The following is a 23,685-nucleotide window of genomic DNA, read 5'->3' on the forward strand; positions in this document are numbered from 1 at the left end:
CTTTACCTGTTTGTCATTAAAGTATAAGAGTTGTTTTTTTATAGATGTTAAACTTATTTATTGCTGTTATCATGGATAATTTTTCATTTCTAACTGAAGATTCAAGTATTCTTGGGCCTCATCATTTAGATGAGGTAGTTACCGTATGGTCTGATTTTGATCCTAGAGCCACGTAATATTTTATTTATGTATTCTAAACTTTCAATGTTTAAACAGTTGTTTAAATGTTGACTTTACATATTTAGTTTAAATACTATGTGCTTTTTAAAAAGTTTAAAATTTTTAAAAAAACTTTTAAAAATTTGTGCCATCTTTTTTTTTTTTTTGCTGAATTAAACTAAGTAATAAAAACTTTTTGCTGTTGTCATGAAAACTTTTTTCTATAAAATTGCAAAAGTTTATTTAAAAAAAACCTTATTCTAAGCAAATCACCCACTATAAAATTATGTAGACATCACTTTATTTTTTTTTTTAATTCAAGTTATTCCATTGTTGAAAATTTATTGAAAATTTCATAATTTTAATTTATGTTTTATTTTCTTTATTTATTATTCAATGTTGAATTTTGAGTTTTTCATATCTTGTTCTATTTCAAATTTAATTTTTTTTTATTAATTATACTAAAAATATAGGTGTTTTTTGTTGATCTCTAAAGAACCCAACATTTTACTTGTAACTTGCTGTTTAATTCAAAATTGGTTTTCAATAATATCTTTAACAACTATGTTTAACTAACTTCATTAATTTCAGAATTTCAGAAAAAAAAAGATACTAGAGAGTAAAAAGTGCCTAATAAGCTAATTGTAAAATAAAATAAAATTGACCTTTTTTTTACAAGATCTTTTCTTTATAAGCTAATTGTTATGTATGAGAGTTATGTAAAAATAAGTAAAAAAAATTCAATTGTTATGTAATCAATTTGCTATTAGCTTTTTTTCTTTATAAAAAGTTACTTACAATTACTTAGTTGTTTTGGGGTTTTTTTTCATTTTAATAAATTAGTTACAATTACTTGCTTAGTTGTTTTTACAAATTCTACTAATATCTAAGTTTGAATAGTAAAACAAATATAATTAATTTTGCAAACGTAGGTTGGTCCAAGTATTTTTATATCTGTCTCTACCTTTTTTTTAGAAATAAAAGTTTTAAGAAAATAATTTTCACGCTCTACATGTACCAAATTACTTTGAACTTTCTTGGCAAATCTTACCAGATACAGTAACTACTCTCAACCGCCGCATATGCTTACAAATTGATTACAAATTGATACCTGATTACTAATTTGTATACTTTTTCCAAACAATGTAAAAACATTTAAAAAAAAAGCCTTATATATGTAATGTATTGCAAAAATAGCATCTGCTAAGGTTGTCTATATTATGGTCACAATGCTCTTATTCTTAGGAAATTTTTCTAGAAAAGTTACAAATCGCATCTGGTTGTTTGCAAGTTTGCATCTGTTTCTTCATGCTATAAAAACGTTTGTTCATCTAGTTTTTGAACAGCAGTGCTTTGGACATTTTACTCATCTTTATTTTTTTCTGATTTATACAGTTTAGATTTTGATATTTGAAGTCTTTTGTCAATTGTTTTCTTGCTTTTTTACTCTTTTTTCTACTTTGTAGTAACACCAAACTTAATGCTTGATTTCATCTTTGTTGGAACTTTTTCTAATTAAAACATTTATAAAGAATTAAAATAAGTATAAACAGTTTAAGTTAAAAATATTTTAATTTTAATGTTAAGAAATTTAAATTGAATTATAAATTTTTTTTATAATTTAATTTGAACTTTTTTTGTCACTTTTTTAAAGATCAGTGAAATTTTCTTTGATAACTTATTTAAAATATGGTTTATTTTTTAAATGTCTGGTGAGAGGGAATTTTATGGAACTTATAATAAATATTTTTTATTATCCTCATAGTGGACGAATAAAGCATACAGAAGTGTGTGAATTGCTACGACAAATGGCTCCACCAGTAGGTTTAGGAAGGAAATGTCCAAAAATTTTGGCGTACAAGGTTTATTGTAAAATATAATTTTTATTCATATAAAGTTGTATTTTTGTTCTATATTTCTTAACGAGTTTTAGTGTTATAGATTGTTAAGTTAACAAACAAATTAGTACGTTATATATTTAACTATTAATAAATAATTTATTTAATGGTAATACATAATATTTAAATATGAATCTTATGTAAATATATTTATTTTAAAAGCAAGTTTAAATTCGCAAAAAAAATGTTTAACTCATTTTGTATTTAAATTGTGCATTTCAGCGGCTAGTGAAGATGAATATGACTTTATATAAAGATGGCTCAGTAGACTTCACTGGACTGTTTTTTGCATTAGTGCGCACAGGTCTACAAGTGTATACTGAAAATGGTTAGATTTTTTTTAAATTTCTCTTTCTATTAAAATTCTTGTTTTCATTTTTTTTCAAGTGTAAAATAAAAGACATGGTACAGTGGACTCAACACAAAGACATTGTACAAACGAATTAAAGTGTTGTAGTTTATGTTTGTTTAATTAATGTTAAACATCAATTTAGTAATTATAGATTAAATAAGTTTAGAATATAAAAATCTTATAGGTTAATAGGTTCAAACTATTCAAGTACTCTTTTGAGATATAGATCCATCATGCTACAACATTCGTTACAGAATCTCTTTTGTTTTGTACTTTTAATGCTTAGCAATACAAAACAGAAGGTCAATTTTAAATTTGATTAAATTCTAAATTAATTTTAAAATCTAATTTCTAACTACGAATGAACATATTATAGCTTTAAACGAAAATATAGATAAAATGACACTATATATGCATAGTAGTTTAAATTGAACATATTGATTTAATTTATGCAACTGATAAAAAAATGCAACTTTAGGGGAGCATTCACTTCCAATGGTGGTTCTGGTTTATCCTTTTACAACAATTTGAGGCTGTTGAAATTTTGGATAGGAAATAATTGGAAACTTTAAAGAACAAAATGTTTGATTGGTTTTAAATTGAAAAGTTTGATATTTTTATGCATGACAGGCAGCTTTTCATCAGGCAAAAAAAGTCAAGACATGGCTTCAAGAAAACGTAATCGATATTCTTGCATGGTGTCCAGGAAATTTACCTAATTAAAACCCCTGATTTATACTGTGACTTCTTTATTCATTTATGTTGTTTTTGAATAAAAATGTGTTCTATTAATAAAAGCATACACTATACGGCACAAAAATGATTTTTTGCTATATATTGCATATTAGGTAGTTAGATTTTTTTTTATAATGTATTTCATTATCACCAAAATTATTATGATCTATTCTAAGTTATCTAATATTTTTTAGTAATATAACTTCGTTTAAAACAGTTTTACTTAGAAACAAATGAAAAAACTTTTAAAACAAATTTATATGATAGTTGTTAAATTTACTAAAGTGCTAAGTTCAACAATAGAAACCATTGAATTCCAAATTATGTAATTAAAACCAAATTATGAACGAAGTTCTTTATTATGCTTATTTTTTGATCATTAAACTGACTGAAGTTTATAATCTAAAAACAAAATTGCATAATATTAGCAAATACTATATTGGGCTTTTGTATTTCTATATTATAGAGTGGATACATTACAATATCATTCCAATTTAATATCTCTTACTCTGCTTTAACTAATTATATTGTAAATGTGTTATCTATTTTTATATTTAATGTTTGAGATTTTTTATTGCGTAGCAAATTTAAAAAGCAATGAGCTTGCATTCCGTAAAATGTTAAAACGAGAGTTTCCAAATATTTCAAAACGAACTACAGATCTTATAATCCCCAGAACTCCAAAAGGTAAGAATTCATTATTTCTTGTACATTATTTTTCTTAAAGTTAAAATTTTGTTAATAAACTTGTAAATAACTAAAATACTTTATTTTTGTTTGTTTTGTTTTTTCATTTTCTTAGCTGTTGTTTTAAAAGTGAAAAAAAATTCTTTTTATTATAGATTCCACACACATGACTATTGGAAAGGTTTATTCTGCTAAACTTATTTGGGAAAACTACAAAAATATGAGAAATAACAATCTAAGGAGAAAATCAATATACTGTGTAGGTTTTCCTTTTTAACTGATTTTACATTCAATATTAGTACACAGTGTAAGTTTCCTTTTTGAAAAATGTTTAAAATAATAAAAAAAAAAAACACTTGAAAAAATTCTTTTGACCTACGTTAAAGGATTAGTTTTTTTGCAATTCTTTGTAACAATTTTATAATTCTAACAGAGTTGCCACTTATGCAAATTTTGTAATTTTTTATAAAGCATGCATGGCATGTAAAAGCATGCATGGCATGTAAAAGCATGCATGGCATGTAAAAGCATGCAATTTTTTAAAACAATGATGAAAAATAGTAAGTATTCATTTTTATTTTTAGCCTATTATTAAAAATTTGAATCATATTTTTTTCAAATATTTTTAATAAGCGTGAGTACCTATATATAATTTTTGAAAAAAAAATATTTTAATTGCAAAAGAAAGTTTACTGTGTTGGTAATAGGTTATTGTTTTATTTTTTTATTGCTGCTGCATTTTTCATTACCCTGTAAACGCCTACATTTTTCATGACCTAAAGGTACCAACAGAACAATGATAAAATTTTGCTAGGCACCAAGTTTGCATAACAATCAAGTATCCCAACCACTGCACCTTTCCCTTTTTTTATATATTAAATTATACTGAATGTTCTCAATTAATTAAAGTTCTCTGATTTTCTATCAAAAGTTAGATTTATCAACTTCTGAAAATTTCCCAATATAACTTTAATCTCAAATTTCAATGATGGAAAGGTTTAGTCATGTTCTCTCTGTTCAACCTCACTTTAATTTCAATGATGGATAGGTTTATATTATAAAAGAAAGAACTATTTATAACATAATTTGTTATATCTATACTCTGTTTCATGTCAAGATATTTATTATTATCAAGATCTGTACATCTTCAAAAAGAACTTTATGTTACATTAATTATATTAACTCTTGTTCTGTAAATTATTACCTATTGAGTCCTCAATAATTTTTCTTTAATTTTATTTTTAGAGAAATGTTCCAACCAAATATAAACAAATTTCACCTACATTGATAAAAACTATAAAAACAACAAGTTAAGTTACTCCCCATTTCAGGAAGAAAACTTTGCATAGTAATAGAAAACTATTGATGCTAGATAAATTTTGAAAAAATTTCAAGTTTGTTGATAAACTTTAATCTAATGTAAAAACATACAAAACATAAAAATATCAGGCTCTACTCATAAGTTTTTACTTGTGCTTGCTTGAAGTGGCTGTAACTCTTTCTGTAGAGGGTAATAATTTTCTAATGAGGGCAAAGCATCAGTATAAGGGTTCTGAGACTTGTAGTAAGGTTTCCCTAACTTTGGACACTCTCCTTTATTTATAATAAGGGGTATCACAAGTTTCCACCCTTATTCCTGTGTTATTCCTTATCCATATTAATATTTCTTTTGATAATTTAAAATTGTTTTAATTGCTGATGACACATATATACTTTAATCTTGACAAAAAGTCAATAATTTATGATTGTTTGAATTAGCAGTTGATCCTGAGTGTGATATCACTTCTGCGACAGCTTGGGGCTTGCAGTGGCTGATTATTTTTAACCAAAACAAAAACTGAGTTTTTTACTGCTAATAATTGTTGTGATATTCTTCTATTGATGAATGGTAACACTCGTATTATCTTTCAATACTTTTAATGGAAATTATATAAACAATCTATTGCAATGTAAGCATTTGCAATAGATTGTTTTTATTGTGCTTAATAGTTTCTTACTCCTAATTCCATTTTCTACCTCTCAAAATTCCTACTTGTATGGAATACTGTTGTCATTTTTGAGCTGATTCTTTTAATAAGAACCTCTCTCATCTAGACTTGATCAAAAATGCTTTGAAAATGTTATTGGACCTTATTTTCCGTTTAATAGTCATAAAGTTGTATCTCATAACAAATCTTCTTAGAATCACCTCATTTTCCATCAACCAAAACATATTCTAGCGTGACTTGTCATTAAGCAAAGTTTTATTATTTTACTATAATTGTACCTTCATGTTCTAAAAACTTTTTTATAGTTGTCTCCTTAAACATTAATACTTTGATTTTTCTCCATGAAAATAACGTTTTATGGAGAAAATATTAAGGGAAAGGCGCCTATGATGGCATACTTAACTTTGAAACTTCATTGTTCAGTATCCTGAAGACCAATAATAAAAGTTTTGATATGGATGCATTCCTTGTTACATCTAGAAAAATAATTACCCTGGGAGTTTTCATCAGTTTTATTTTTTTTAGAAGTTATTCTTATTGTAAAAAAAAGCACAAGTGTGCCATCATAGGCAACCACTGCTCCTATGATGGCATAGGGGAGGATGGGGCTAGTTAGGATCGAGGGTAACTTAATGATTTCATTTAACCTTAGAGACTTCCCTCAGAAAAGCCAGAAATTACTCGAAACCATCCTAATTTACCATTTCATGCTACACACCAGCATTGTAAAATTTTGCGCATGCGCATATGATATATTGCGTTTTACGTATTTTTTGGACCAAAAAAAAATTTTGGAGCATTGCTTTCTTTTAACTTTACTTAAAAATAAGTTTTTCTTATAAAAAAAAGGTTTTCCCAACTCGTCAATATTTCAACACCCCCAACTCGTCAGTATGCCATCATGGTTAAAAGTTATCATTTTCATTAAAACAAGCTGTGTCTGCTTTGTTCAAAAGATAAAATTAAAGTAACTATTCCACTAAATGCACAAAACTTGAATATAAAATGCATGAAAATTTCATTTCTGCACAGTTAATAGTAAAATCACAATCTTAAATATATGAAGGGAATAAAACTACAACAGCACATCCCAAAATCGATTTTTGTTGATTATAAAAACAATACTTGTGCACAAGGGACGTTTTTTGACTAAAACTAATGTAAAGTCAGTATAGTCATGTAGGTCTAATCATTTTTTTACCAAAACCAATTTTAATGGAAATATGACCCGTATGCCATCATAGGCGCTATGCCATCAAAGGCGCCTTTCCCCTATTAGTTATTTCCATGCTTAAAATATTTTCCTATAAAAAGTTATATAACCTGAAGGTGTTTTCATGGATGGAGTTTAGAGTTCTTGGGTATATTTTGGATATTATCCTTATTTTTAAGACAGATTATGATAGTATCAGATTAGTAACAGACTAGGATAGTTTTTTTATCTGATTAATTTTTCTTTTTTTTTTAATTTTTTTCATAGCCATAATATTTATAATCAGTAAATATTCATTTTTATATTAGAAAAGGTGTTTACACCAAAAGATTTTAGACTTCATCAATTAGTTTTCATCTGCGACCTTTTTTTTTATTTGTATAGACTGAAGCTATAAGCGATACTTAACCACGGTTAATGTTAATTGTAACAGATTCTAAGAGGTATGGTCTTAATGAAACATTGTTTCTTTTTTTTTTTTAAATAATATTTTTAAAACAAACTTTCTTTTAACAGTTTTTTTATTTTTATAATTTCTTGATTTTCAAATAATTTTTAAAGGATACATGAAAATTCGGTAGCTAGAAATTAATTACGTTTTAACGAAGTATAATCTGACCGATAATGACATTCTGCTGTTGTGTGAAAAGTAGTTCAACACATGCATAACAAGATGTTTATCTAGATTTCAAAAACTTATATTTTATTTTTTAATAAATTAATTTATTTAATTTCCTTTTTTTTATTTAATCAATTTATTAAATTGATGTTTTTTTTTTTGTAACATATTTAATCTATTATTATTATTATACATATTTATATAATTATGTATTCATAGTTTATTGTAATAATATTTTTATGTAAATTTTACGAAGTACTTGTATCTTTGTAGTTTTTTTATGTTAATTTTTTTATTTACGTTGGCTACGTGTGACAACTTTTATGTCTATTATATTCTTCGTTATAATATAACATATAAATGATATTATTTTTATCCCAAATTTTGCCTCATACAAGTAGGGGATGGAAATTTTTTTACAGTCTAATAAACGGATAATAGAGGTTCCTATAATAGAATGAATTTTGTTTTACTTTTTCAAATCTTTATTTTTATCACCAACTAGTTGAATTTATATTTTCGATTTTTAAAAGCCTGATTACATTGGATCTTTTTATTTTTATCAATGAGATACGTAATAAACTATCCCTCGCTTTCTATATATAAACTCTTTTATTAACAAATTTATTAATAAAAGAGTGCACAAATTTGTAAAAAATGGATCGAATTTTAATAATGAGTAGACATTTTAAGTGGAGTATGTGATACCTATTTAAAATTGCTTAAAAAATTGAATCAAGCTTCCAAAAAATTTTTCAGCTACTAAATTTTGATTTAATTTGTATATGGAGTGCCCAGGAAAAAAAGTTGTAGAATTTCTATAAACTTTTGAAACATATGGCCTATAGAAGTTATATAGAATTTCTATAGAATGTCTATTAATTTCTATAGAAACTGCTATAAAACTTTTTTTTTTCTATAGAAAAAAAGTTCTATAGAAATTAACATTAAAAACAAAAGCTTATTAAAAAGCATCCAGTGAAAGTCAAACAAAAAACAACAAATTTTGTGCTCATCGTTAAGCTCAAAAGCTTCATTCACACAACAAATTTTAAAAAAATCCACTAGGTATCTCTCAATTATTGGTTAAGTTTAAAGCTATAACACAGCTGAATAAAAAATCTAAGCTAGAAAAAAATTGCTTTTAAATTCACAAATTGGAGCTAAACAATCTCATCAGTCATTTCCACAGAGAAAGGATCGCCCAATGGTACCAGAGACTACAAAAATCAACTTAGTGACCGGTGGAAAACAAAGTTTAGTAATCCCAGGTAATAGGTTTTTATTAAAAATTGTTATTTTTTTTTTAATTATATTAAATTGTAAAAAATAAAAGTTCAGAACAATTTGATTCGGTTAGAACAGTCAAAAATAGTCAATGTTCACCTCAATACTGAATTTTTTAACATCAAAATAAAGAAGAAATAATCTACTTTAAAGAAGTCAACGTCCACCCAGGAAAAAAAGTTCTATAGAATTTCTATGAACTTATTGCCTAAAGAAATTCTATAGAATTTCTATAGAAATTCTTTAAAATGTCTATTAGTTTCGATAGAAACTGCTATAAAACTTTTTTTTCTATAGAAAAAAAAGTTCTATTGGAATTTCTATAGAAATTAACAGACATTCTATAGAATTTCTATAGGCTATATGTTTCTAAAGTTTATAGAAATTCTATTTAACTAAATAGAACTTTTTTTCTTGGGCAGAGCTCATTTCGAACCCTGTATCTCTTGCTTCTAAATGATAACATTATTTACGAAATTGTTACGTTAAAAAAAATGATAATCTTCAAAACTTGCTAATCAAAGATGTTTTTCATCAAAATCTTAAAAGTTAAATATGCCCTTCGGACAAAATTAAATGGTTCATCAAGTTACTCTACAATATGTATACATAGAGATTAAGATATTGCCTATGTATTAACACTGAAGTAAACAGAGCGTGAATAATCCAAAAGTTATAAGAAAAAAATAATTAAAAATTGTAAAGAGCGCATTTTTTTAAGTTTATCGCGTGTTGATGACGTCACATTAAAAAAGATCTGAGAAAGCATCAAAATTATTTCTATAGGGGAGACCGGGGCTAGTTGGCCGCAGGGGTAAGTTGACGAACTGCGTTTATCTTTAGAGTCTTTCATCAGAAAGTGACAAAAATTACTCAGAAACTTCCTCATTGACCATTTCATCATTCACTGTAGTATTGTCAGGATTCGCGCATGCGCATGGGAGATATTGAGATTTATGCGTTTTTTGGACAAAAACGTAACTGTTAAAACATCGCTTCCTTTTTACTCTACAAAGAAAATATTTAGTCGTATGAAAAAAAAATTATTGTAAAAGTTCCAGTCACAATTGGTTTACTATATTCGGTCAGACTTTTTTTTCAAAGCTGCCGTTTTTCAGGATCTATAGACTGTTTATTAAAAAAAAAGCTTTCGGGATAAGTTGACAAATTTTTTACGGGGTAAGTTGGCTCATAGCATTTACTATGGAAAAAAATATTTATTTTTATAAAATTATTTTTTTTTATTTTTTTTATTTTTAACAATATTGAAAATATTTATTCTTACAAAAAAATTAAAAAAAAATTTTGTTTAGTTTTTTTTTCCACAGATAAAAGGTGGGTTACTGTTTGGCTTTTATACGGACTAATATTTGGTACCAGCTAAAAGTAATATTAAATTTTGGGATAAAATTGTTGCAAAAATTAATTTTAAAAAAATTTCTATTAATTTTGCACTTAATAGTGCATTAATAATCATTTTTTATAGTTTGCGCCAACTTACCCCGTGGTGGGGTATTTTTTTTTTTTGAGGGTCCGGAAAGGCCCCAAGAATTTTTTTTTTTAAATGAATGCAAATTTTATAAGATACCCTAATCCATACACTTTAAGACTACACGTTAATATTTTTAAAAAAATGTACTGTTAGGGCTACAGAGCTCATAGAGTAAAAACCGAGCCAACTAGCCCCGGTCTCCCCTAATCTATAGTTTATCGAAAAATTTGTCTTGCATTTTGAAAATACAATTTTTATTTACTTACTGAAACACATGTCTTATGATTCGTCCACCTCCAAATAGTATTATGGATATCAGATAGTAATTATGTTCTGTGTAATTTTTGAGTCATTTGAGTTTCTGACATTTCCAAAAATCACAACAAAATTTTTTTCAATATTCCAAGACAGGTCTTTTCCAGTTTACAACTAACCAAAAAACAAGCTCATAAAGAAAACATTTTGATATTTTTTGAAATGTGTTTTTGCATGAAAAGTAAAAACATATTACTTTTTAGATCGACTTTTTTAAAAAAAAAGGGAAAAGATTAAGATTCACCGTTTTCTTCTACAGAACCTATTTCTTCTCTTTTGAATCCATCGTTTTGTTCTATTTGAACCGTTGCCAGAAACAGCGGAAAAACAGTGACGATGGTTTCTTGACATCACGTCTGTAGAAAAATTTGTCTTGACGTCTGTAGAAAAAAAAAAGTTTCTTTTCTTTTTTTGTTCTTTATTACAAATCAATTATAAAATACATTTTCCAATTAAAAAAATTAAAAATAATATTATTTTCAAAAAAGTTACAAAAATGTTAACGTTCTAAAACTTAAAAAAACGAAAGACTCGAAAAAGATTGAATGATCACTAAGATCCGCTGAAAAAACCAAAAGACCTGTTCTTGGAGCCATTCTTGCAATTTATAATTTATTATAACTTTTGCGTAACTTAACACCATTTATAAAACCATTTTATTGAATTGGAGTAAATATAATATAACGTAAACGGCAAATGTCAAGTTAAGAATACAAGTTCTTTTAGAGATTTTATTATTATTTAAAAATAATAGTATATTGGTTTATAATGTAATCTTTTCAAAATAGTCGATTTAACTGAGATCGCTACAAGTTTTTTAATATTTTGCAAAGTTCTTTTTTTTTAACTTTGTCACCAAAAGAAATAGAAACACTGATATACGTAGACTACAATGAGTCTACCATCTTGGATGCAACTTATGAATTATAATTATTGATTAAATTAATCATAACTAGTTTAGATTAATAAAATTTAATAAAAATTTTATAAAAAAACTCAAATTATAAACCTGTTTTAACGGCGACAAGAGCACAAAAAGATCGACTATAGATACGACTAAAGTACAGATAAATTGATCGATTTATTTGTGCTCTTGTCGCCATTTACAGCGTGCCTTTATAATTTAATAAAATAGTTTTATAAACGGCTTAAAAAAACGCTAGACTAAATTAGACTAATAAAATTGAGTTGCTCGAGTGTTAACAAAATGTATCAAGACATAATTAGATAAAAATCAACTAATAAACAGTAATGAATCCGAGACTTTCAAATTTTACCGAAGTGCAATTAGCCGATATTGAAAGTTTGCATCCTCATACCCATTTATTTGTTTTAAAACCTAAGAACCAGTCTCGCAAAGCGTGTGTTTTAATTTGCACTTCTAAAATGTTTGTGTTTTTTATAATGTTAGTGATTACAGCAAATTGCGTCATGATGGCTATGAATACTCCTTTATCGAATGATGATAAATCAAATCTTAATATACAACTGGTATGTGCAAATCTTAATATACAACTGGTATGTGCAAGTGTAGTTTGTTTCTATACTTTAGTTTAAGTAGTTGCACCAAAAAAGTTAATTTAATCCAATACCAATAAATGTGTAATAAAATGAAAGAGAATGAAAAATGCTTTCCAACAACACCAAACTTATGATGCTGGCATTATTGGTTCAAAAGTTATTGAGATTTTTAGTTTGTCCGAAGTGCCTTGACATCCTATTGACTTTATATAGAGAAATTAAAAAAAAGTGAAGCAATTTTCTTTCAAATGTAAATATTTCAGAAAGTATTATGAATACATTAACAAAAGTATATACCAAAATGAGCAGTTTCAAAAGAGGAATTTATTTGTACTAGTTGCAATGAAAAATGAAATGAAATAAAGAAATTATTATCCATAAATTATTCAAATTACAAAAAAACGCTTGATAATCTTTTTTAAATAAATATGAATATTTTATAAGTTTTTAAGATTACATATAGGTAAAAAAAAACACATCAAAATGAACAGTTTCAAGAGATGAATTAGAACTTATAAGTAGCAAAAGAACATGAAAATGTTTTTCTTACATAAACAATAACAGTTAACTAAACTTCAAAAAATAGTTTGCCAAGTATCATGTCAGCAATAATTGACTCAATAAACATGTCAAAATCCTCTGATGAGTCCTCGTCGAAACCCCAGTAAGATGTAACATACACAGTTCTCTTGTCTTTTTGCCTTTCTGTTAGTATTCGTCCATAAAAAATTTTGTCCTGTCCATTGTCTAGTTCCCATTTATGATTAAACAAATGATTAGTCATACTTTGATTGCTTAACATTTTTTCAAGAAAAGGTTTCTGGTTTGGGGCAACTTTTATAAACATTTCATTACCAACAGAGGCATTATTTAGCAAGACTTTTTTAACGTCTCGTTCCAGTTTCTGCCTGGATGCCTTGTTAGCGATTTGAGATGCTTCAATCCGTCTTGTTTTAATGTTATCGTCTATCCCTTTACTTTCAAGCACTCGTGCTTTTTGGATCTGTGATCCTCTAGTGATAGAAAATTGTATTAGGTTTCTTTAAATATCTTCTGGTTTGGATTCAATCCACTGAAGAGTGTGATTTAATTTTGCTTTAACTTTTGAATCTAGATATCCAATAGTGGCATTGGGGGCTTTTCTAAGTAGACAGTCTGTCATGCCAAGAGCACGTTCTGCATGCATATTGTTGGCAGGTGCTGATAGTGTGTCCTTCAATATTTTCTCAGTAGGGTTAGATAAAGGCCCAGATATAATTGTGCAATTGTCTATGAATAACACACTCAATAGAACTCAGAAGAGTTGATGTTATTTTGTTGAGGAGCGTTATGTCAGTTGTTTTCAGCAATGACTTGTGCACCTCGTCAAACACTATTTTTTGCCCAAAAATAGACAACAAATTGGAACTTTGTTTCATCTGGGTGATTCTTTGGTCACAAATTTGGAACATGGGTACCTAAATTTAATGAAATGTAAAAATAAATGAAAAAGGGTACACAATATTTTTAAGCTAAAATACTATTAAGTAAAAAAGATAGAAAGACAACAATTAAATGTGATCGATTTTACTAAAAATAAGTTTTAACTACTATTATTTTAAAATACAAAAAAACATACCAGTTCAAGATTAGATTTCTGCAATACATTGCCATAAACTAGTTTCATCCACAGGCCTGTAATTACTTTTCCAATCAATCCTAGAGCTTGCAGCTGAAAGATGATGCCATCTTTACCGATGTCCCCAAAAAGAGCTTTGCTCACAACATTTTTGTTGTGTCTGAAAGTAAATATTTCAAAATGTTAACTTGATTTTCAATTATATTTTTGAAGCTCTATCAATAATTTGTAAAAATAAAACTCTTACTTCTGAAGAAATGACTTTAGCAGCTGTAGATGGAATATAGCAACTCCAGCCATGTAAAAAATTACATGTACCCTGTTTCCAACATAGCGCAGAAAGATTCCTGGAGCAATTCCATGTTCTCTCAAGAAAGACTTGAATGTTGGTGGTTCACCTTTGAAGCTATTTCTAAAAATAGTTTTCAATTTGTTTTACTTTTAGAAATAAATAAATAAATAAATATATATATATATATATATATATATATATATATATATATATATATATATATATATATATATATATATATATATATAATATATATATTATATGTTATATTTTTTTATAGCACCATACATCATATTTGTTATTTAAAAAGGTTAGCAAAACAAATAATGTATAAATTAGATATAGTTACCTAAGTTTTGAAAGGTTGTAAAGAAAAGACACTACAGATCCTTCTTTTCCAGTGGCAGTTTTAATTTTCAGCTCTTTGTCTACATCAGTGAGAGCTTTTTTAGACGCTGTAGCTATTCCGTCCAATGGATGCACATTGCAATGAAGTTCTAGAAGTTCAACATTAATATCCTGCTTTAGCAATTCAATAACACAATGATTCACAGGTGCCCTATCTGAAAGACAACTTTTAATTTTGGACAAAAAGATTTCTTTAACTGTTACTCTAGACATCTGTGTAAAATCAGCATAAGTATCAGCTACTTCTTTCAATGCTATTAATATGTGTGTGGCATAATCAAATGCTTTACCCCCTGGTAGTCTCGTGGTAGAAATGGTAAGTGGCTGCTTTTGTGGGTAAACACTTACATGGAATTCGTTGAAATATTTGTCCACCACTGTAGTGGCATCAAATGCCAAAGTCGCAACGTCACAAGTATGTAGAGCCTCTCCTGTCTGAATAAGAGATATCACTCCTAGCTCAAAAACCATTCTGGCAACATTTGATTTGTGCGGAACTGGAGACAGTTCTGTCCCAGTCAAAATTTGACATACATGGGTCAGAACATCACTTATATTTGTGATAGGTACTTGGCTAACTAAGGACCTGTAGACACATTTCCTCAATGCTGGACCATATGCTCGTTCTACCATGGTTTCAACCACACTTTTGTCTTGTGGCTCTAAGATCAAACTTAAGAGATAATGGTTTTGTTCTGTGAGTTGACAACATTCCTTTTTTACTTTCACCAACTCCATCTTGAACTCAAGTTCAATGCTTTTAATGTGTTTATCTCTTTCTTTTGCCTCAGATCTGTTTTTTTCTAATAAGTTATTTAACTGAGTTCTTAGCTTACTGTTTGATATCTTCAGCTTCCTTATTGAATTAATGTACTCTTTATGATCCAGAGATTTCAAAACTATCTGGTTGTCTTTAGCGTGAAGATACTTTTGTTTCCATATTGTCAATGAAGCAGATTTTCTGTTTTCCTTCTGAGTCAAACTACGATCTGTAAATTTTAGATTTTTATTTATTTTTAGTTTATCTCTCAGAAATCGAACAGTTTCACTAGAGTGGCGAAGAGATTGTTTTTTTGCAAAACATGACGGGCAACCTTTTCGGTTGCTGAAGCCTGTTGTACATGATATGCCATCTGCAGCAGCATGTTGAGTTTCATTTGCATCAGCAAAAGCTGTGTTGAGATCTAAGGTTGTGTCAACTATTCCTGTATCAGTAGTATCTGCCATAAAGGCTGTATGAAGATCTATACTGGTCATTGCTTTAGTAGACTCATCCTCCTTTGGTTGATACCTGAAAGGCATATCACAATAATTAACTATTTCAAACCAGTATCGATCAGGAACTTTTTTGAATTTTAACAAACCATATTCTGTTCTTTTAATGGCAGTCTTTTGCTTAACAACATCAGCCTTTGGCAAATATTCAGTTAAAATCTTTGTAGACTCTGCAAGAGCTTTTTTACTTTGATATTTTAGATATAAAATACACCCATTCTTAATAGGTATGTTGATTAGGGATCTCCAATGAAACTCCATAAATCCTGGGTTGTTTTTCTCATTTTGAATTTGTGGACCTAAAAATGGAAAAAAAAGAAAGAATTAGATCCATAATATAATAATATATATATAGTCACAGATTCTAGAGTCTAGAATAGATCAATCAACAATTAAAAGTTCTAAGACTATGTCACTACTGACTAAACTAGTCACTTAAATTCACTGAATAAACTTATAAAGTAATAAAGTCTAAGTCACTAAGTCTAATTTTCCAATCTAGATCTAGAATAATCTACATTCTAGATCTAATAACTTACAATTATAATATGTTCACATTTTAACAGATAGAAATAGATCTAGTTCTAGAGTAATCTAGAGTCTAGACTAGTATCATGGCTCCTTAGTTTTACTTTTTAAAAAAAAACGATCTCATTGTCGATAATTGGTAGTCGGCCGACAATGGCAACATGTAGATTTGTGTTTAAAAATTTTATATTGTTGACTAAACTGATTGTAATACAATTTTAAACTAACATAGAAAAACGAATTTGCTAGGTGTATTGTTAAAAATTAGATATGTACGGTCAATAGATAAATTTTATTTAAAAAAACAAAACTTACCTTATTTCAAAAGGGAAAAACACCAAAATGGCTACGGATACACAAAAATAAAAATTTACTGATGCTTAGAGATCCTTCTTGTTGGTAAAATGAAACAAACAATGTGACTGAAAGTGGCTGATCTATCAAACAATGCTTGAAGCACTGATGTGCCAAAAAAGCATTTTGTAAAAACGGAACAGAAAATGGACGCAGATGTCGACGGTACTTCAGGATCCAATATAGCGGACTTTGCGAGTCACTACTTTAATTGCTTTATTATATTTAAGTGTATTGATGGTTACTATTTTACCTTCTATCTTTTGTTTATTTTACTTTACTATCTTTTGGTTTTAATTGAGCTTTTGGTTACATGTCTCTCTAAGAAGATTGATTTTAGTTTAGTATACTAGTAAAGTACTACAAGCAATGGTTTTGTACTTTAGTTTAACAATGGTTGATAATGGTAAGGTAATATTAGATAATGAACCTATTTATGCTGGTCATTGTAAAACGGTGTTTGCATAAAAATAAAAATCTACATGCATGCAAAAAAAAATTTGCATTAGAAGTTATGGAACACATTTTCCTTATAAGAGAAGTCAAAGACTCTGAGATTGAATAAAAAGTGAAAGCACCCTTTTTGGATTTCTATGTTGCATATTTAGACAACAATATTTAGACGTTATATTAAAACAATTTTTTATACATAGCTACCTCAGCAATTGGTTGATCAATTTACGAGCCAATAAAATGACGGATAAAAACCATGTATTTATTTATAGGGGAGTATATATGTTTGTGTAGATGTAGGAGAGCGTGTATAGGGCTAAAAGTTTTATCAGTCGAAGATTACCTTATATTTATCTAAACTTTTATCATTTTTTTATTTCATTTTACTTTTGAACAAACTTTCTTTTTGACAAACTTTTCTGTTCTTTGTATGATATGTTAAAAAGTACTCGCCAAAAAGACTAGTTCGTTTAGTTATCGATTGTTATCTGTTCTCCTTCTTTATCTGTTAGTTATCTGAATACAAACATCGAACTTTATTGAAATTCATAAATGAAATGCAAATAAAATTATTTGTAAAACTTTTTAATTTTGATCTATTGACATGAACCAAAATACTTACGTGACATGAAACCATTGCTTCTTTTTAGCTTAAAAATCAGCAAATTGTATATAATTTACTATATTAAATGATTTGTGCTAAAGTTTATAATGTTAAAAATAATAGGCAATAATAATAAGCAAACATTCAACGTACATTATAGCTGAATAGCTTAGTTGGTTAGAGAGTCGAGCGCAATGTTAAAACCTGGACTGCTTTAACATTTCATTGGACGTTACAAGTTCAAATCCACCAACTAATTTTAACACCAAATATCTATTGTTGACAAAAAAATATGAATAATACTCTTTATACTAAAATGAGCTCTAAATCTGTTGAAATAAAAATACGCGGTATTATCCAATGCTATCTCCGACGATATGGATTTGCTAAGTAGCCTTATAACTAAGTTTAATTTGTTTCGAAATGGAATGTTCAAAACAGAATCTGCTTTGAAAAAAAGAATCAAGATAATTTTTACTGTACTTAGAAGTAAAAAATAAATAAATGATTTTAATACAGATTGTCCAACTACATCAATATTCCGAAGAAACTTATTGTTGCAACCTCCGAGTTCTAATCTGCATAATAACTTTAAGATAGCAAGAGAATTAAATAAATAAATAACCGTAGCAGGCTGGCAAAAGCGAATTTTGTTTCTTATAAGAGCCTTTGCAACAGATAAGAATTTTATTAAATGTTTGTTCATATTTGTTTTTTAGAGTGCTGCCATTATACTTTTGTTCTTATAATCCCAAAGGAAACCAAGATGATTTAAATTTCTTTGAAACTTAAGAGGAGCCCCGTTAATATAAATCACGTTATTGGTTTACAAGCTTACTCCGGACATTGAAAATTCAGTTTTCTCTGAATTTAGTATAATAAAGTTCGATATTCCCTATTTTTGAACAATATTAATAAGATTTTGAAGACCAGATATAGTTGAACTTTGTAAAAATTATATCATCCACATACGCAATGACACCTGTATATATACTATTTATTGAAATTCCCATTTTGGATTCTGAAACAATTTTCTCTAAAAGATTTTCAGTGTAAATATTGTAAGGATGATGCAAAAGTACGAACCCTTGTTGCACTCCCTGAGACAACCTAAATTTTTTTAATGTACATCCAAGATATGATATATTAGCAGTACCTACCCGATATTACAATGAGATAGTATGAACTCAGGCTTCGGCGGAAAGCAAGAGCTTTAGTTCTTGGTCTCGCCTACACTCCCCTAAAACGGTTTACTATAGCAATTTATAACTCTCGCAAAAATATTTTTTTTTCTCAAAATTATAATTATCATTATAACTAAAATGAAAAATAAAAAGTCGTTTTTATTAAAAAAAAAAAAAAAAGTCATTAATTGCAATGCTATTTAAAAGGCATGGTTGTTGCATGAAGAAGAAAAAAAGAATTAAAAAGAGCGTCGATTTAAATGCAAATGTTTTTGATTAAATTGAACTATTTGATAAATATAAAATTTATACATTCTTATTACTTATATTGATAAAGTATAAGATCTAAATCATAGCATAATAATTTTTATTTTATATAATGATTTATATTTTTCTATGTTAATTATTTAACATGTTATTCACTTTTATTCTGGAATTTTTAATTGTTGTAATAATTCTTAAAATGCCTGCATTCTATTACAATAAAAAAAGATAAAACATTTTTTAAAAACAGTAAAGACTTTTATAGCTCTTTTATCAATTTTTTATCAAATAAGTAATGTTGTTAATAAAAAAAATGGATAGCTAGTGTGAATACCGAATGGCAACGCTCCTCTAAAGAATTTTTTCACGGCGGAAGAACTTTTTCACCGCAAAAGCTGTTTAGAGGAGCAGCTTGCATGGCTCGCTATGTTCGTTTTTGGAGAGCTTTTCTCCATTCTTGCACTCATTTGCTCCCACCGTGGCCTGGTATGAACTATAGATTATGGGATTTTTTTCTGATAGTAGGGTTTTTCAAATATTAATTTCTAATTACAACTGTTAAAAGCTTTGCTGGCATTTAGAATGAATATATATAAAGGTGAGTTGTTATGTTTATTGAGTTTTATTGTTTCACTCAAAAGAATTTCTGCGTGGAGGGTAGAGCTATTTTCTTTGAAACCGAATTGATTGGAATGACTTTCTGTTAAAACTGGACTTATGAGTACAATAAGATATTTGAGAAGTTTTGTAAAAATAGGTAGAATGCTGACTCCTCGATAGTTATTTGGATTTTCCAGTGATAGTTTATCAGAACTAACTAATGGAATAATTGTGGTGGTTGATAAACATTGAGAAACCTTTCCATTTGTTAACATACTATTATAAAAAGAAGAAAATAATATTGGAAAATTGTTGTTGCGAGAGTTTTTAAGATGCTCAGCACTTATTTCATAACAATTGTAGGATTTATTATTTTTAAGCTTGAATTCGTTATTTATAAAATGCGAAGTATTAAGAATTCTTGAAAATGATGGCTAAATTATTCAATAGTTTCGTGTTTGTTTTTTATTAATTCTAAGAGAAACCTTTGTTAATTTTTATTGTCCCAAATATATATTATTAATATTGTCCCAAAACCTTTGAGGATTTGCATTGCGTAGGATTCTATATTTTTTTAGTTTTTTTATAGATTTTTTTTTTATGTGCTTATATCAGCTTTATAAAAGTTTTTTCAGGAATCTTTTGTACACTATGCACTCTACTGACTTGTTATTATTGGATTTATGTCGTTGTTTAAAGTGAAAGGAGAGGTTATATTTACATTTTTTAAGCTCTGGTGTCCATCAAGGCTGTAAATACTTTGATATCACTTGTTGTCCAAAACATTGTTTAAATGCCAAGAGAGCAACAATTATCGATTTTTGAGATTTTTGAGTTTTTTTTAAATTCTGCTTTAATTTTTTCTTCCATAAACGAGTAACTGATAAATGTTTAAGATAAACTAAGATTATAAAAACCTATAAACCTCTTCATTCTTCTATGCGTGTTTTGAAATTGAATAATACTTTTGCATCATAATATTTATTTCGTTAGATAAGCTGCTACCTATAAAGTTGATACTTATGGATACTAAAAAGTGATTACTAAAGTTAAACGGTGAAGGGTTAATTACTTGACAATTTGTAAAACATAGTTCTGTCTCTTTTAAGGATGCAATATGGTTGATGTAAGACAAATTAGAATGAGTTTTATGTTGATAGGTGTAACCAGCACCGTTGGTTATATTGACGAAAACGAGCTTGTTTCATTCTATAAAATTAGTGAAATGTTTTTAAAGGTTGTTGCATTTTTTTTTTTTTAAAAAGTTCTGAATCATATATTTTTTAAAAAAATGAGTGAAAGTCTTCAGAAATAATACATTCTGCTTCATCCTCATAGTTGTTCATGATTAAAGTAAGTGTTTGTAATTGAGAAGATCTTTGATTTGTTATTTAAAACGGTTTTCTGCAAACAACTTTACGCTACTAAAACAGCTGTTTTATTGCTAAAATGTTCAACTCCATTAAAAGAAATAATCGATAAGAATAAACCCATATTCGAAACCCATTTGATGCAGTTTTATCAATTTTACACCATTGTTTGTTGTTCCACAAGTTTTAGGTAAGAGATATTTTAAGATCTAGTTAAAATATTTGCGCAATGAAACTTTAACACAAAACTTTTAACTTTAAGTGTTCTTTATAATTTTTGACACATTTAAATAGTTAATAACCTTGGAGCTAAATTAACACAGTTAATTTACCTCCAAGGCCAAGAAGGCGATACAGTTGGAGTTATTATGAACCAAATTTTTCAGCTATAAAGTTTTAAAGCAGTATCTTAAAAACGCTACACCAAGCAAAGATTTACTGTGAACGGTTGTTTTTTTTTGCAGAAAAATGGTCGTAAATTAGGAGAATCCTAATTCGATTTTGGAATGGTAATCCTAATCTGATTTCAGAAGGAAAAAACTGATACTGGGTACGATGGTCTACCAGGATTTGTTTTAAAAAAATTAGCAGCAATCTTTTTTTTTTTTTTTTTTTAATTTTTAGTTTACATTATTTACATGTCGTGATTTACATGTAATATATAAATATATAAACTTGGAATCCGGAAGAAGATCATAACGATCTTGTCGCCAAAACCATATAAAAATTACAATATAAATATAAAACAATACAAGTAGATTAAGACAAAATAACAATCCAACAATTCAAATAATAAATCGTTAAAATAATATCTCAAAAATATTTCAATATATTATCCGTTGAAAAAATAATATTCTTTAATTTGTTTTTAAAAACAGAAAAAGAGATAGATGAATCAAAATTAGGCTGGACAATTTTATTCCAGAGATAAGGTGCTCGATAATCTATACAAAATTGATTAAGCTTTGTTTGACAAAAGGGTTCTTTTAAATAGTTTTTATTTCGCAAACTATATTTATTCTTTTCTTTAAAGGTAAATAGATCTTTAAAAACATGTAATAAAGGGTTGTTCATACAAAAAAACGTAAAACATAAAGTATTATACAAATTAAGTTCAAAAACGTTTAATACATTCATATCTTTGAATAAAGGTTTTGTATTTGAAAAACGATTTAAAAAATGTATTATTCGCATTGCATGTTTCTGATGGCGGTAAAGACATTGCAATTTACTTTTACCTGTACTTCCCCAGGCAATATTTGCATAGTTTATATAGCTATGAATAAATGAGTAGTATAGTTGTTTTAAATTATTTTTATTTAAATAATTTCTGGCCTTATAGAGGATTCCAATACTTTTTGCAACTTTTGTTGATATATAATCAATATGAGTTTTCCATGTCATATTTTCGTCAAGATAAATACCTAGGAATTTTAAAACGGAATCTTTTTTTATTTCTACTTCATCAATATAGAGTTTTGGTAAATCATTGGGCAAAAAACGCTTTTTTGTTGAGGAGTGGAAAAGGATCCACTTTGTTTTGTCAATATTTAAGGTTAGTTTTTTGCATTTAAACCAAGTCGAAATTTTTATAAGTTCTTCGTTCATATTTAAAAAAAGTTTGTTAATGTCTTTGTTTGATAAAAATAAATTTGTATCGTCTGCAAACATGATGCTCATAAGGTTCGAGGCCTTATATCAACCAAGTATATCAAGTGGACCAAGTATATCAAGTGGACCATATAATTTTTTGCCCAACATAACAGCAATTATCAACAAAAGCATTGAAGATAACTGTTTTCCAATAATGTGGAAAAAAGCAAAATAAAGGACCAAAATTAAAACCAGAGAATCATTTCTATTTCAATACTTCTCGTATTAGGAATGTTTGAAAAGATAATAGCTAGACAACTGTCTACTGTTTGTGATGTGAATAAGACAATTCCTCCAGAACAATATGGATTTAGAGAGAAATCGAGTTGCGAGTATGCTCTTAAAAATGTTGTGGACGTTTGGATGCGTAGCATTGATCAGGGTAAATTTGCAGGTGCTATTATGATTAACCTGTCTAAGGCATTTGGCTCTGTTCCACACCAACTTCTTATTAACAAACTATTAAAAATAGGCTGTTTCTTGAGCACAATATCCTGGTTTCACAGCTATTTATCCGATAGGGAGTAGAGAGTCACTTAAGGCAAACCAAGTGATCCAGTGGACGCTAGTTTCATTTGGACTTCCTCAGGGAAGTGGACTTAGTCCTAAACTTTTTAATATTTACATTAGAGGTCTTCCAACTAGTTCTAATTCTCATACAACTCAGTTTGCTGACGATATTACCCACTCTAAGGAAGATGTGAACTCGTACGCACTTATTACAAAATTGGTACATATATTTTATAAAACCAAAGACTTCTGTAAAGACTTATGGCCTCACAATAAATTCTTCAAAGACACAGTTGATAATATTTA

General features: G+C 27.8%; 1 protein-coding gene across 3 annotated transcripts in view; it reads left to right on the top strand.

The window, feature by feature from the left end:
- LOC101236982 (probable voltage-dependent N-type calcium channel subunit alpha-1B) overlaps positions 1–7,726 on the top strand; it is a 115,669-nt gene extending 107,943 nt beyond the window's left edge. For all 3 annotated transcript variants that reach the window (XM_065799677.1, XM_065799678.1, XM_065799681.1), the window contains 7 exons: positions 45–172; positions 1,925–2,021; positions 2,280–2,385; positions 3,727–3,831; positions 3,987–4,090; positions 7,417–7,475; positions 7,594–7,726. In XM_065799677.1, the coding sequence (XP_065655749.1) occupies positions 45–172; positions 1,925–2,021; positions 2,280–2,385; positions 3,727–3,831; positions 3,987–4,090; positions 7,417–7,440 (564 nt within the window). In that variant the 3' untranslated portion in view covers positions 7,441–7,475; positions 7,594–7,726. The remainder of the gene's footprint in view (positions 1–44; positions 173–1,924; positions 2,022–2,279; positions 2,386–3,726; positions 3,832–3,986; positions 4,091–7,416; positions 7,476–7,593) is intronic.
- Positions 7,727–23,685: the final 15,959 nt, after the last annotated feature.

This window comes from Hydra vulgaris, chromosome 06 (assembly GCF_038396675.1).
Source record: "Hydra vulgaris chromosome 06, alternate assembly HydraT2T_AEP".
Lineage (NCBI taxonomy): Eukaryota > Metazoa > Cnidaria > Hydrozoa > Anthoathecata > Hydridae > Hydra > Hydra vulgaris.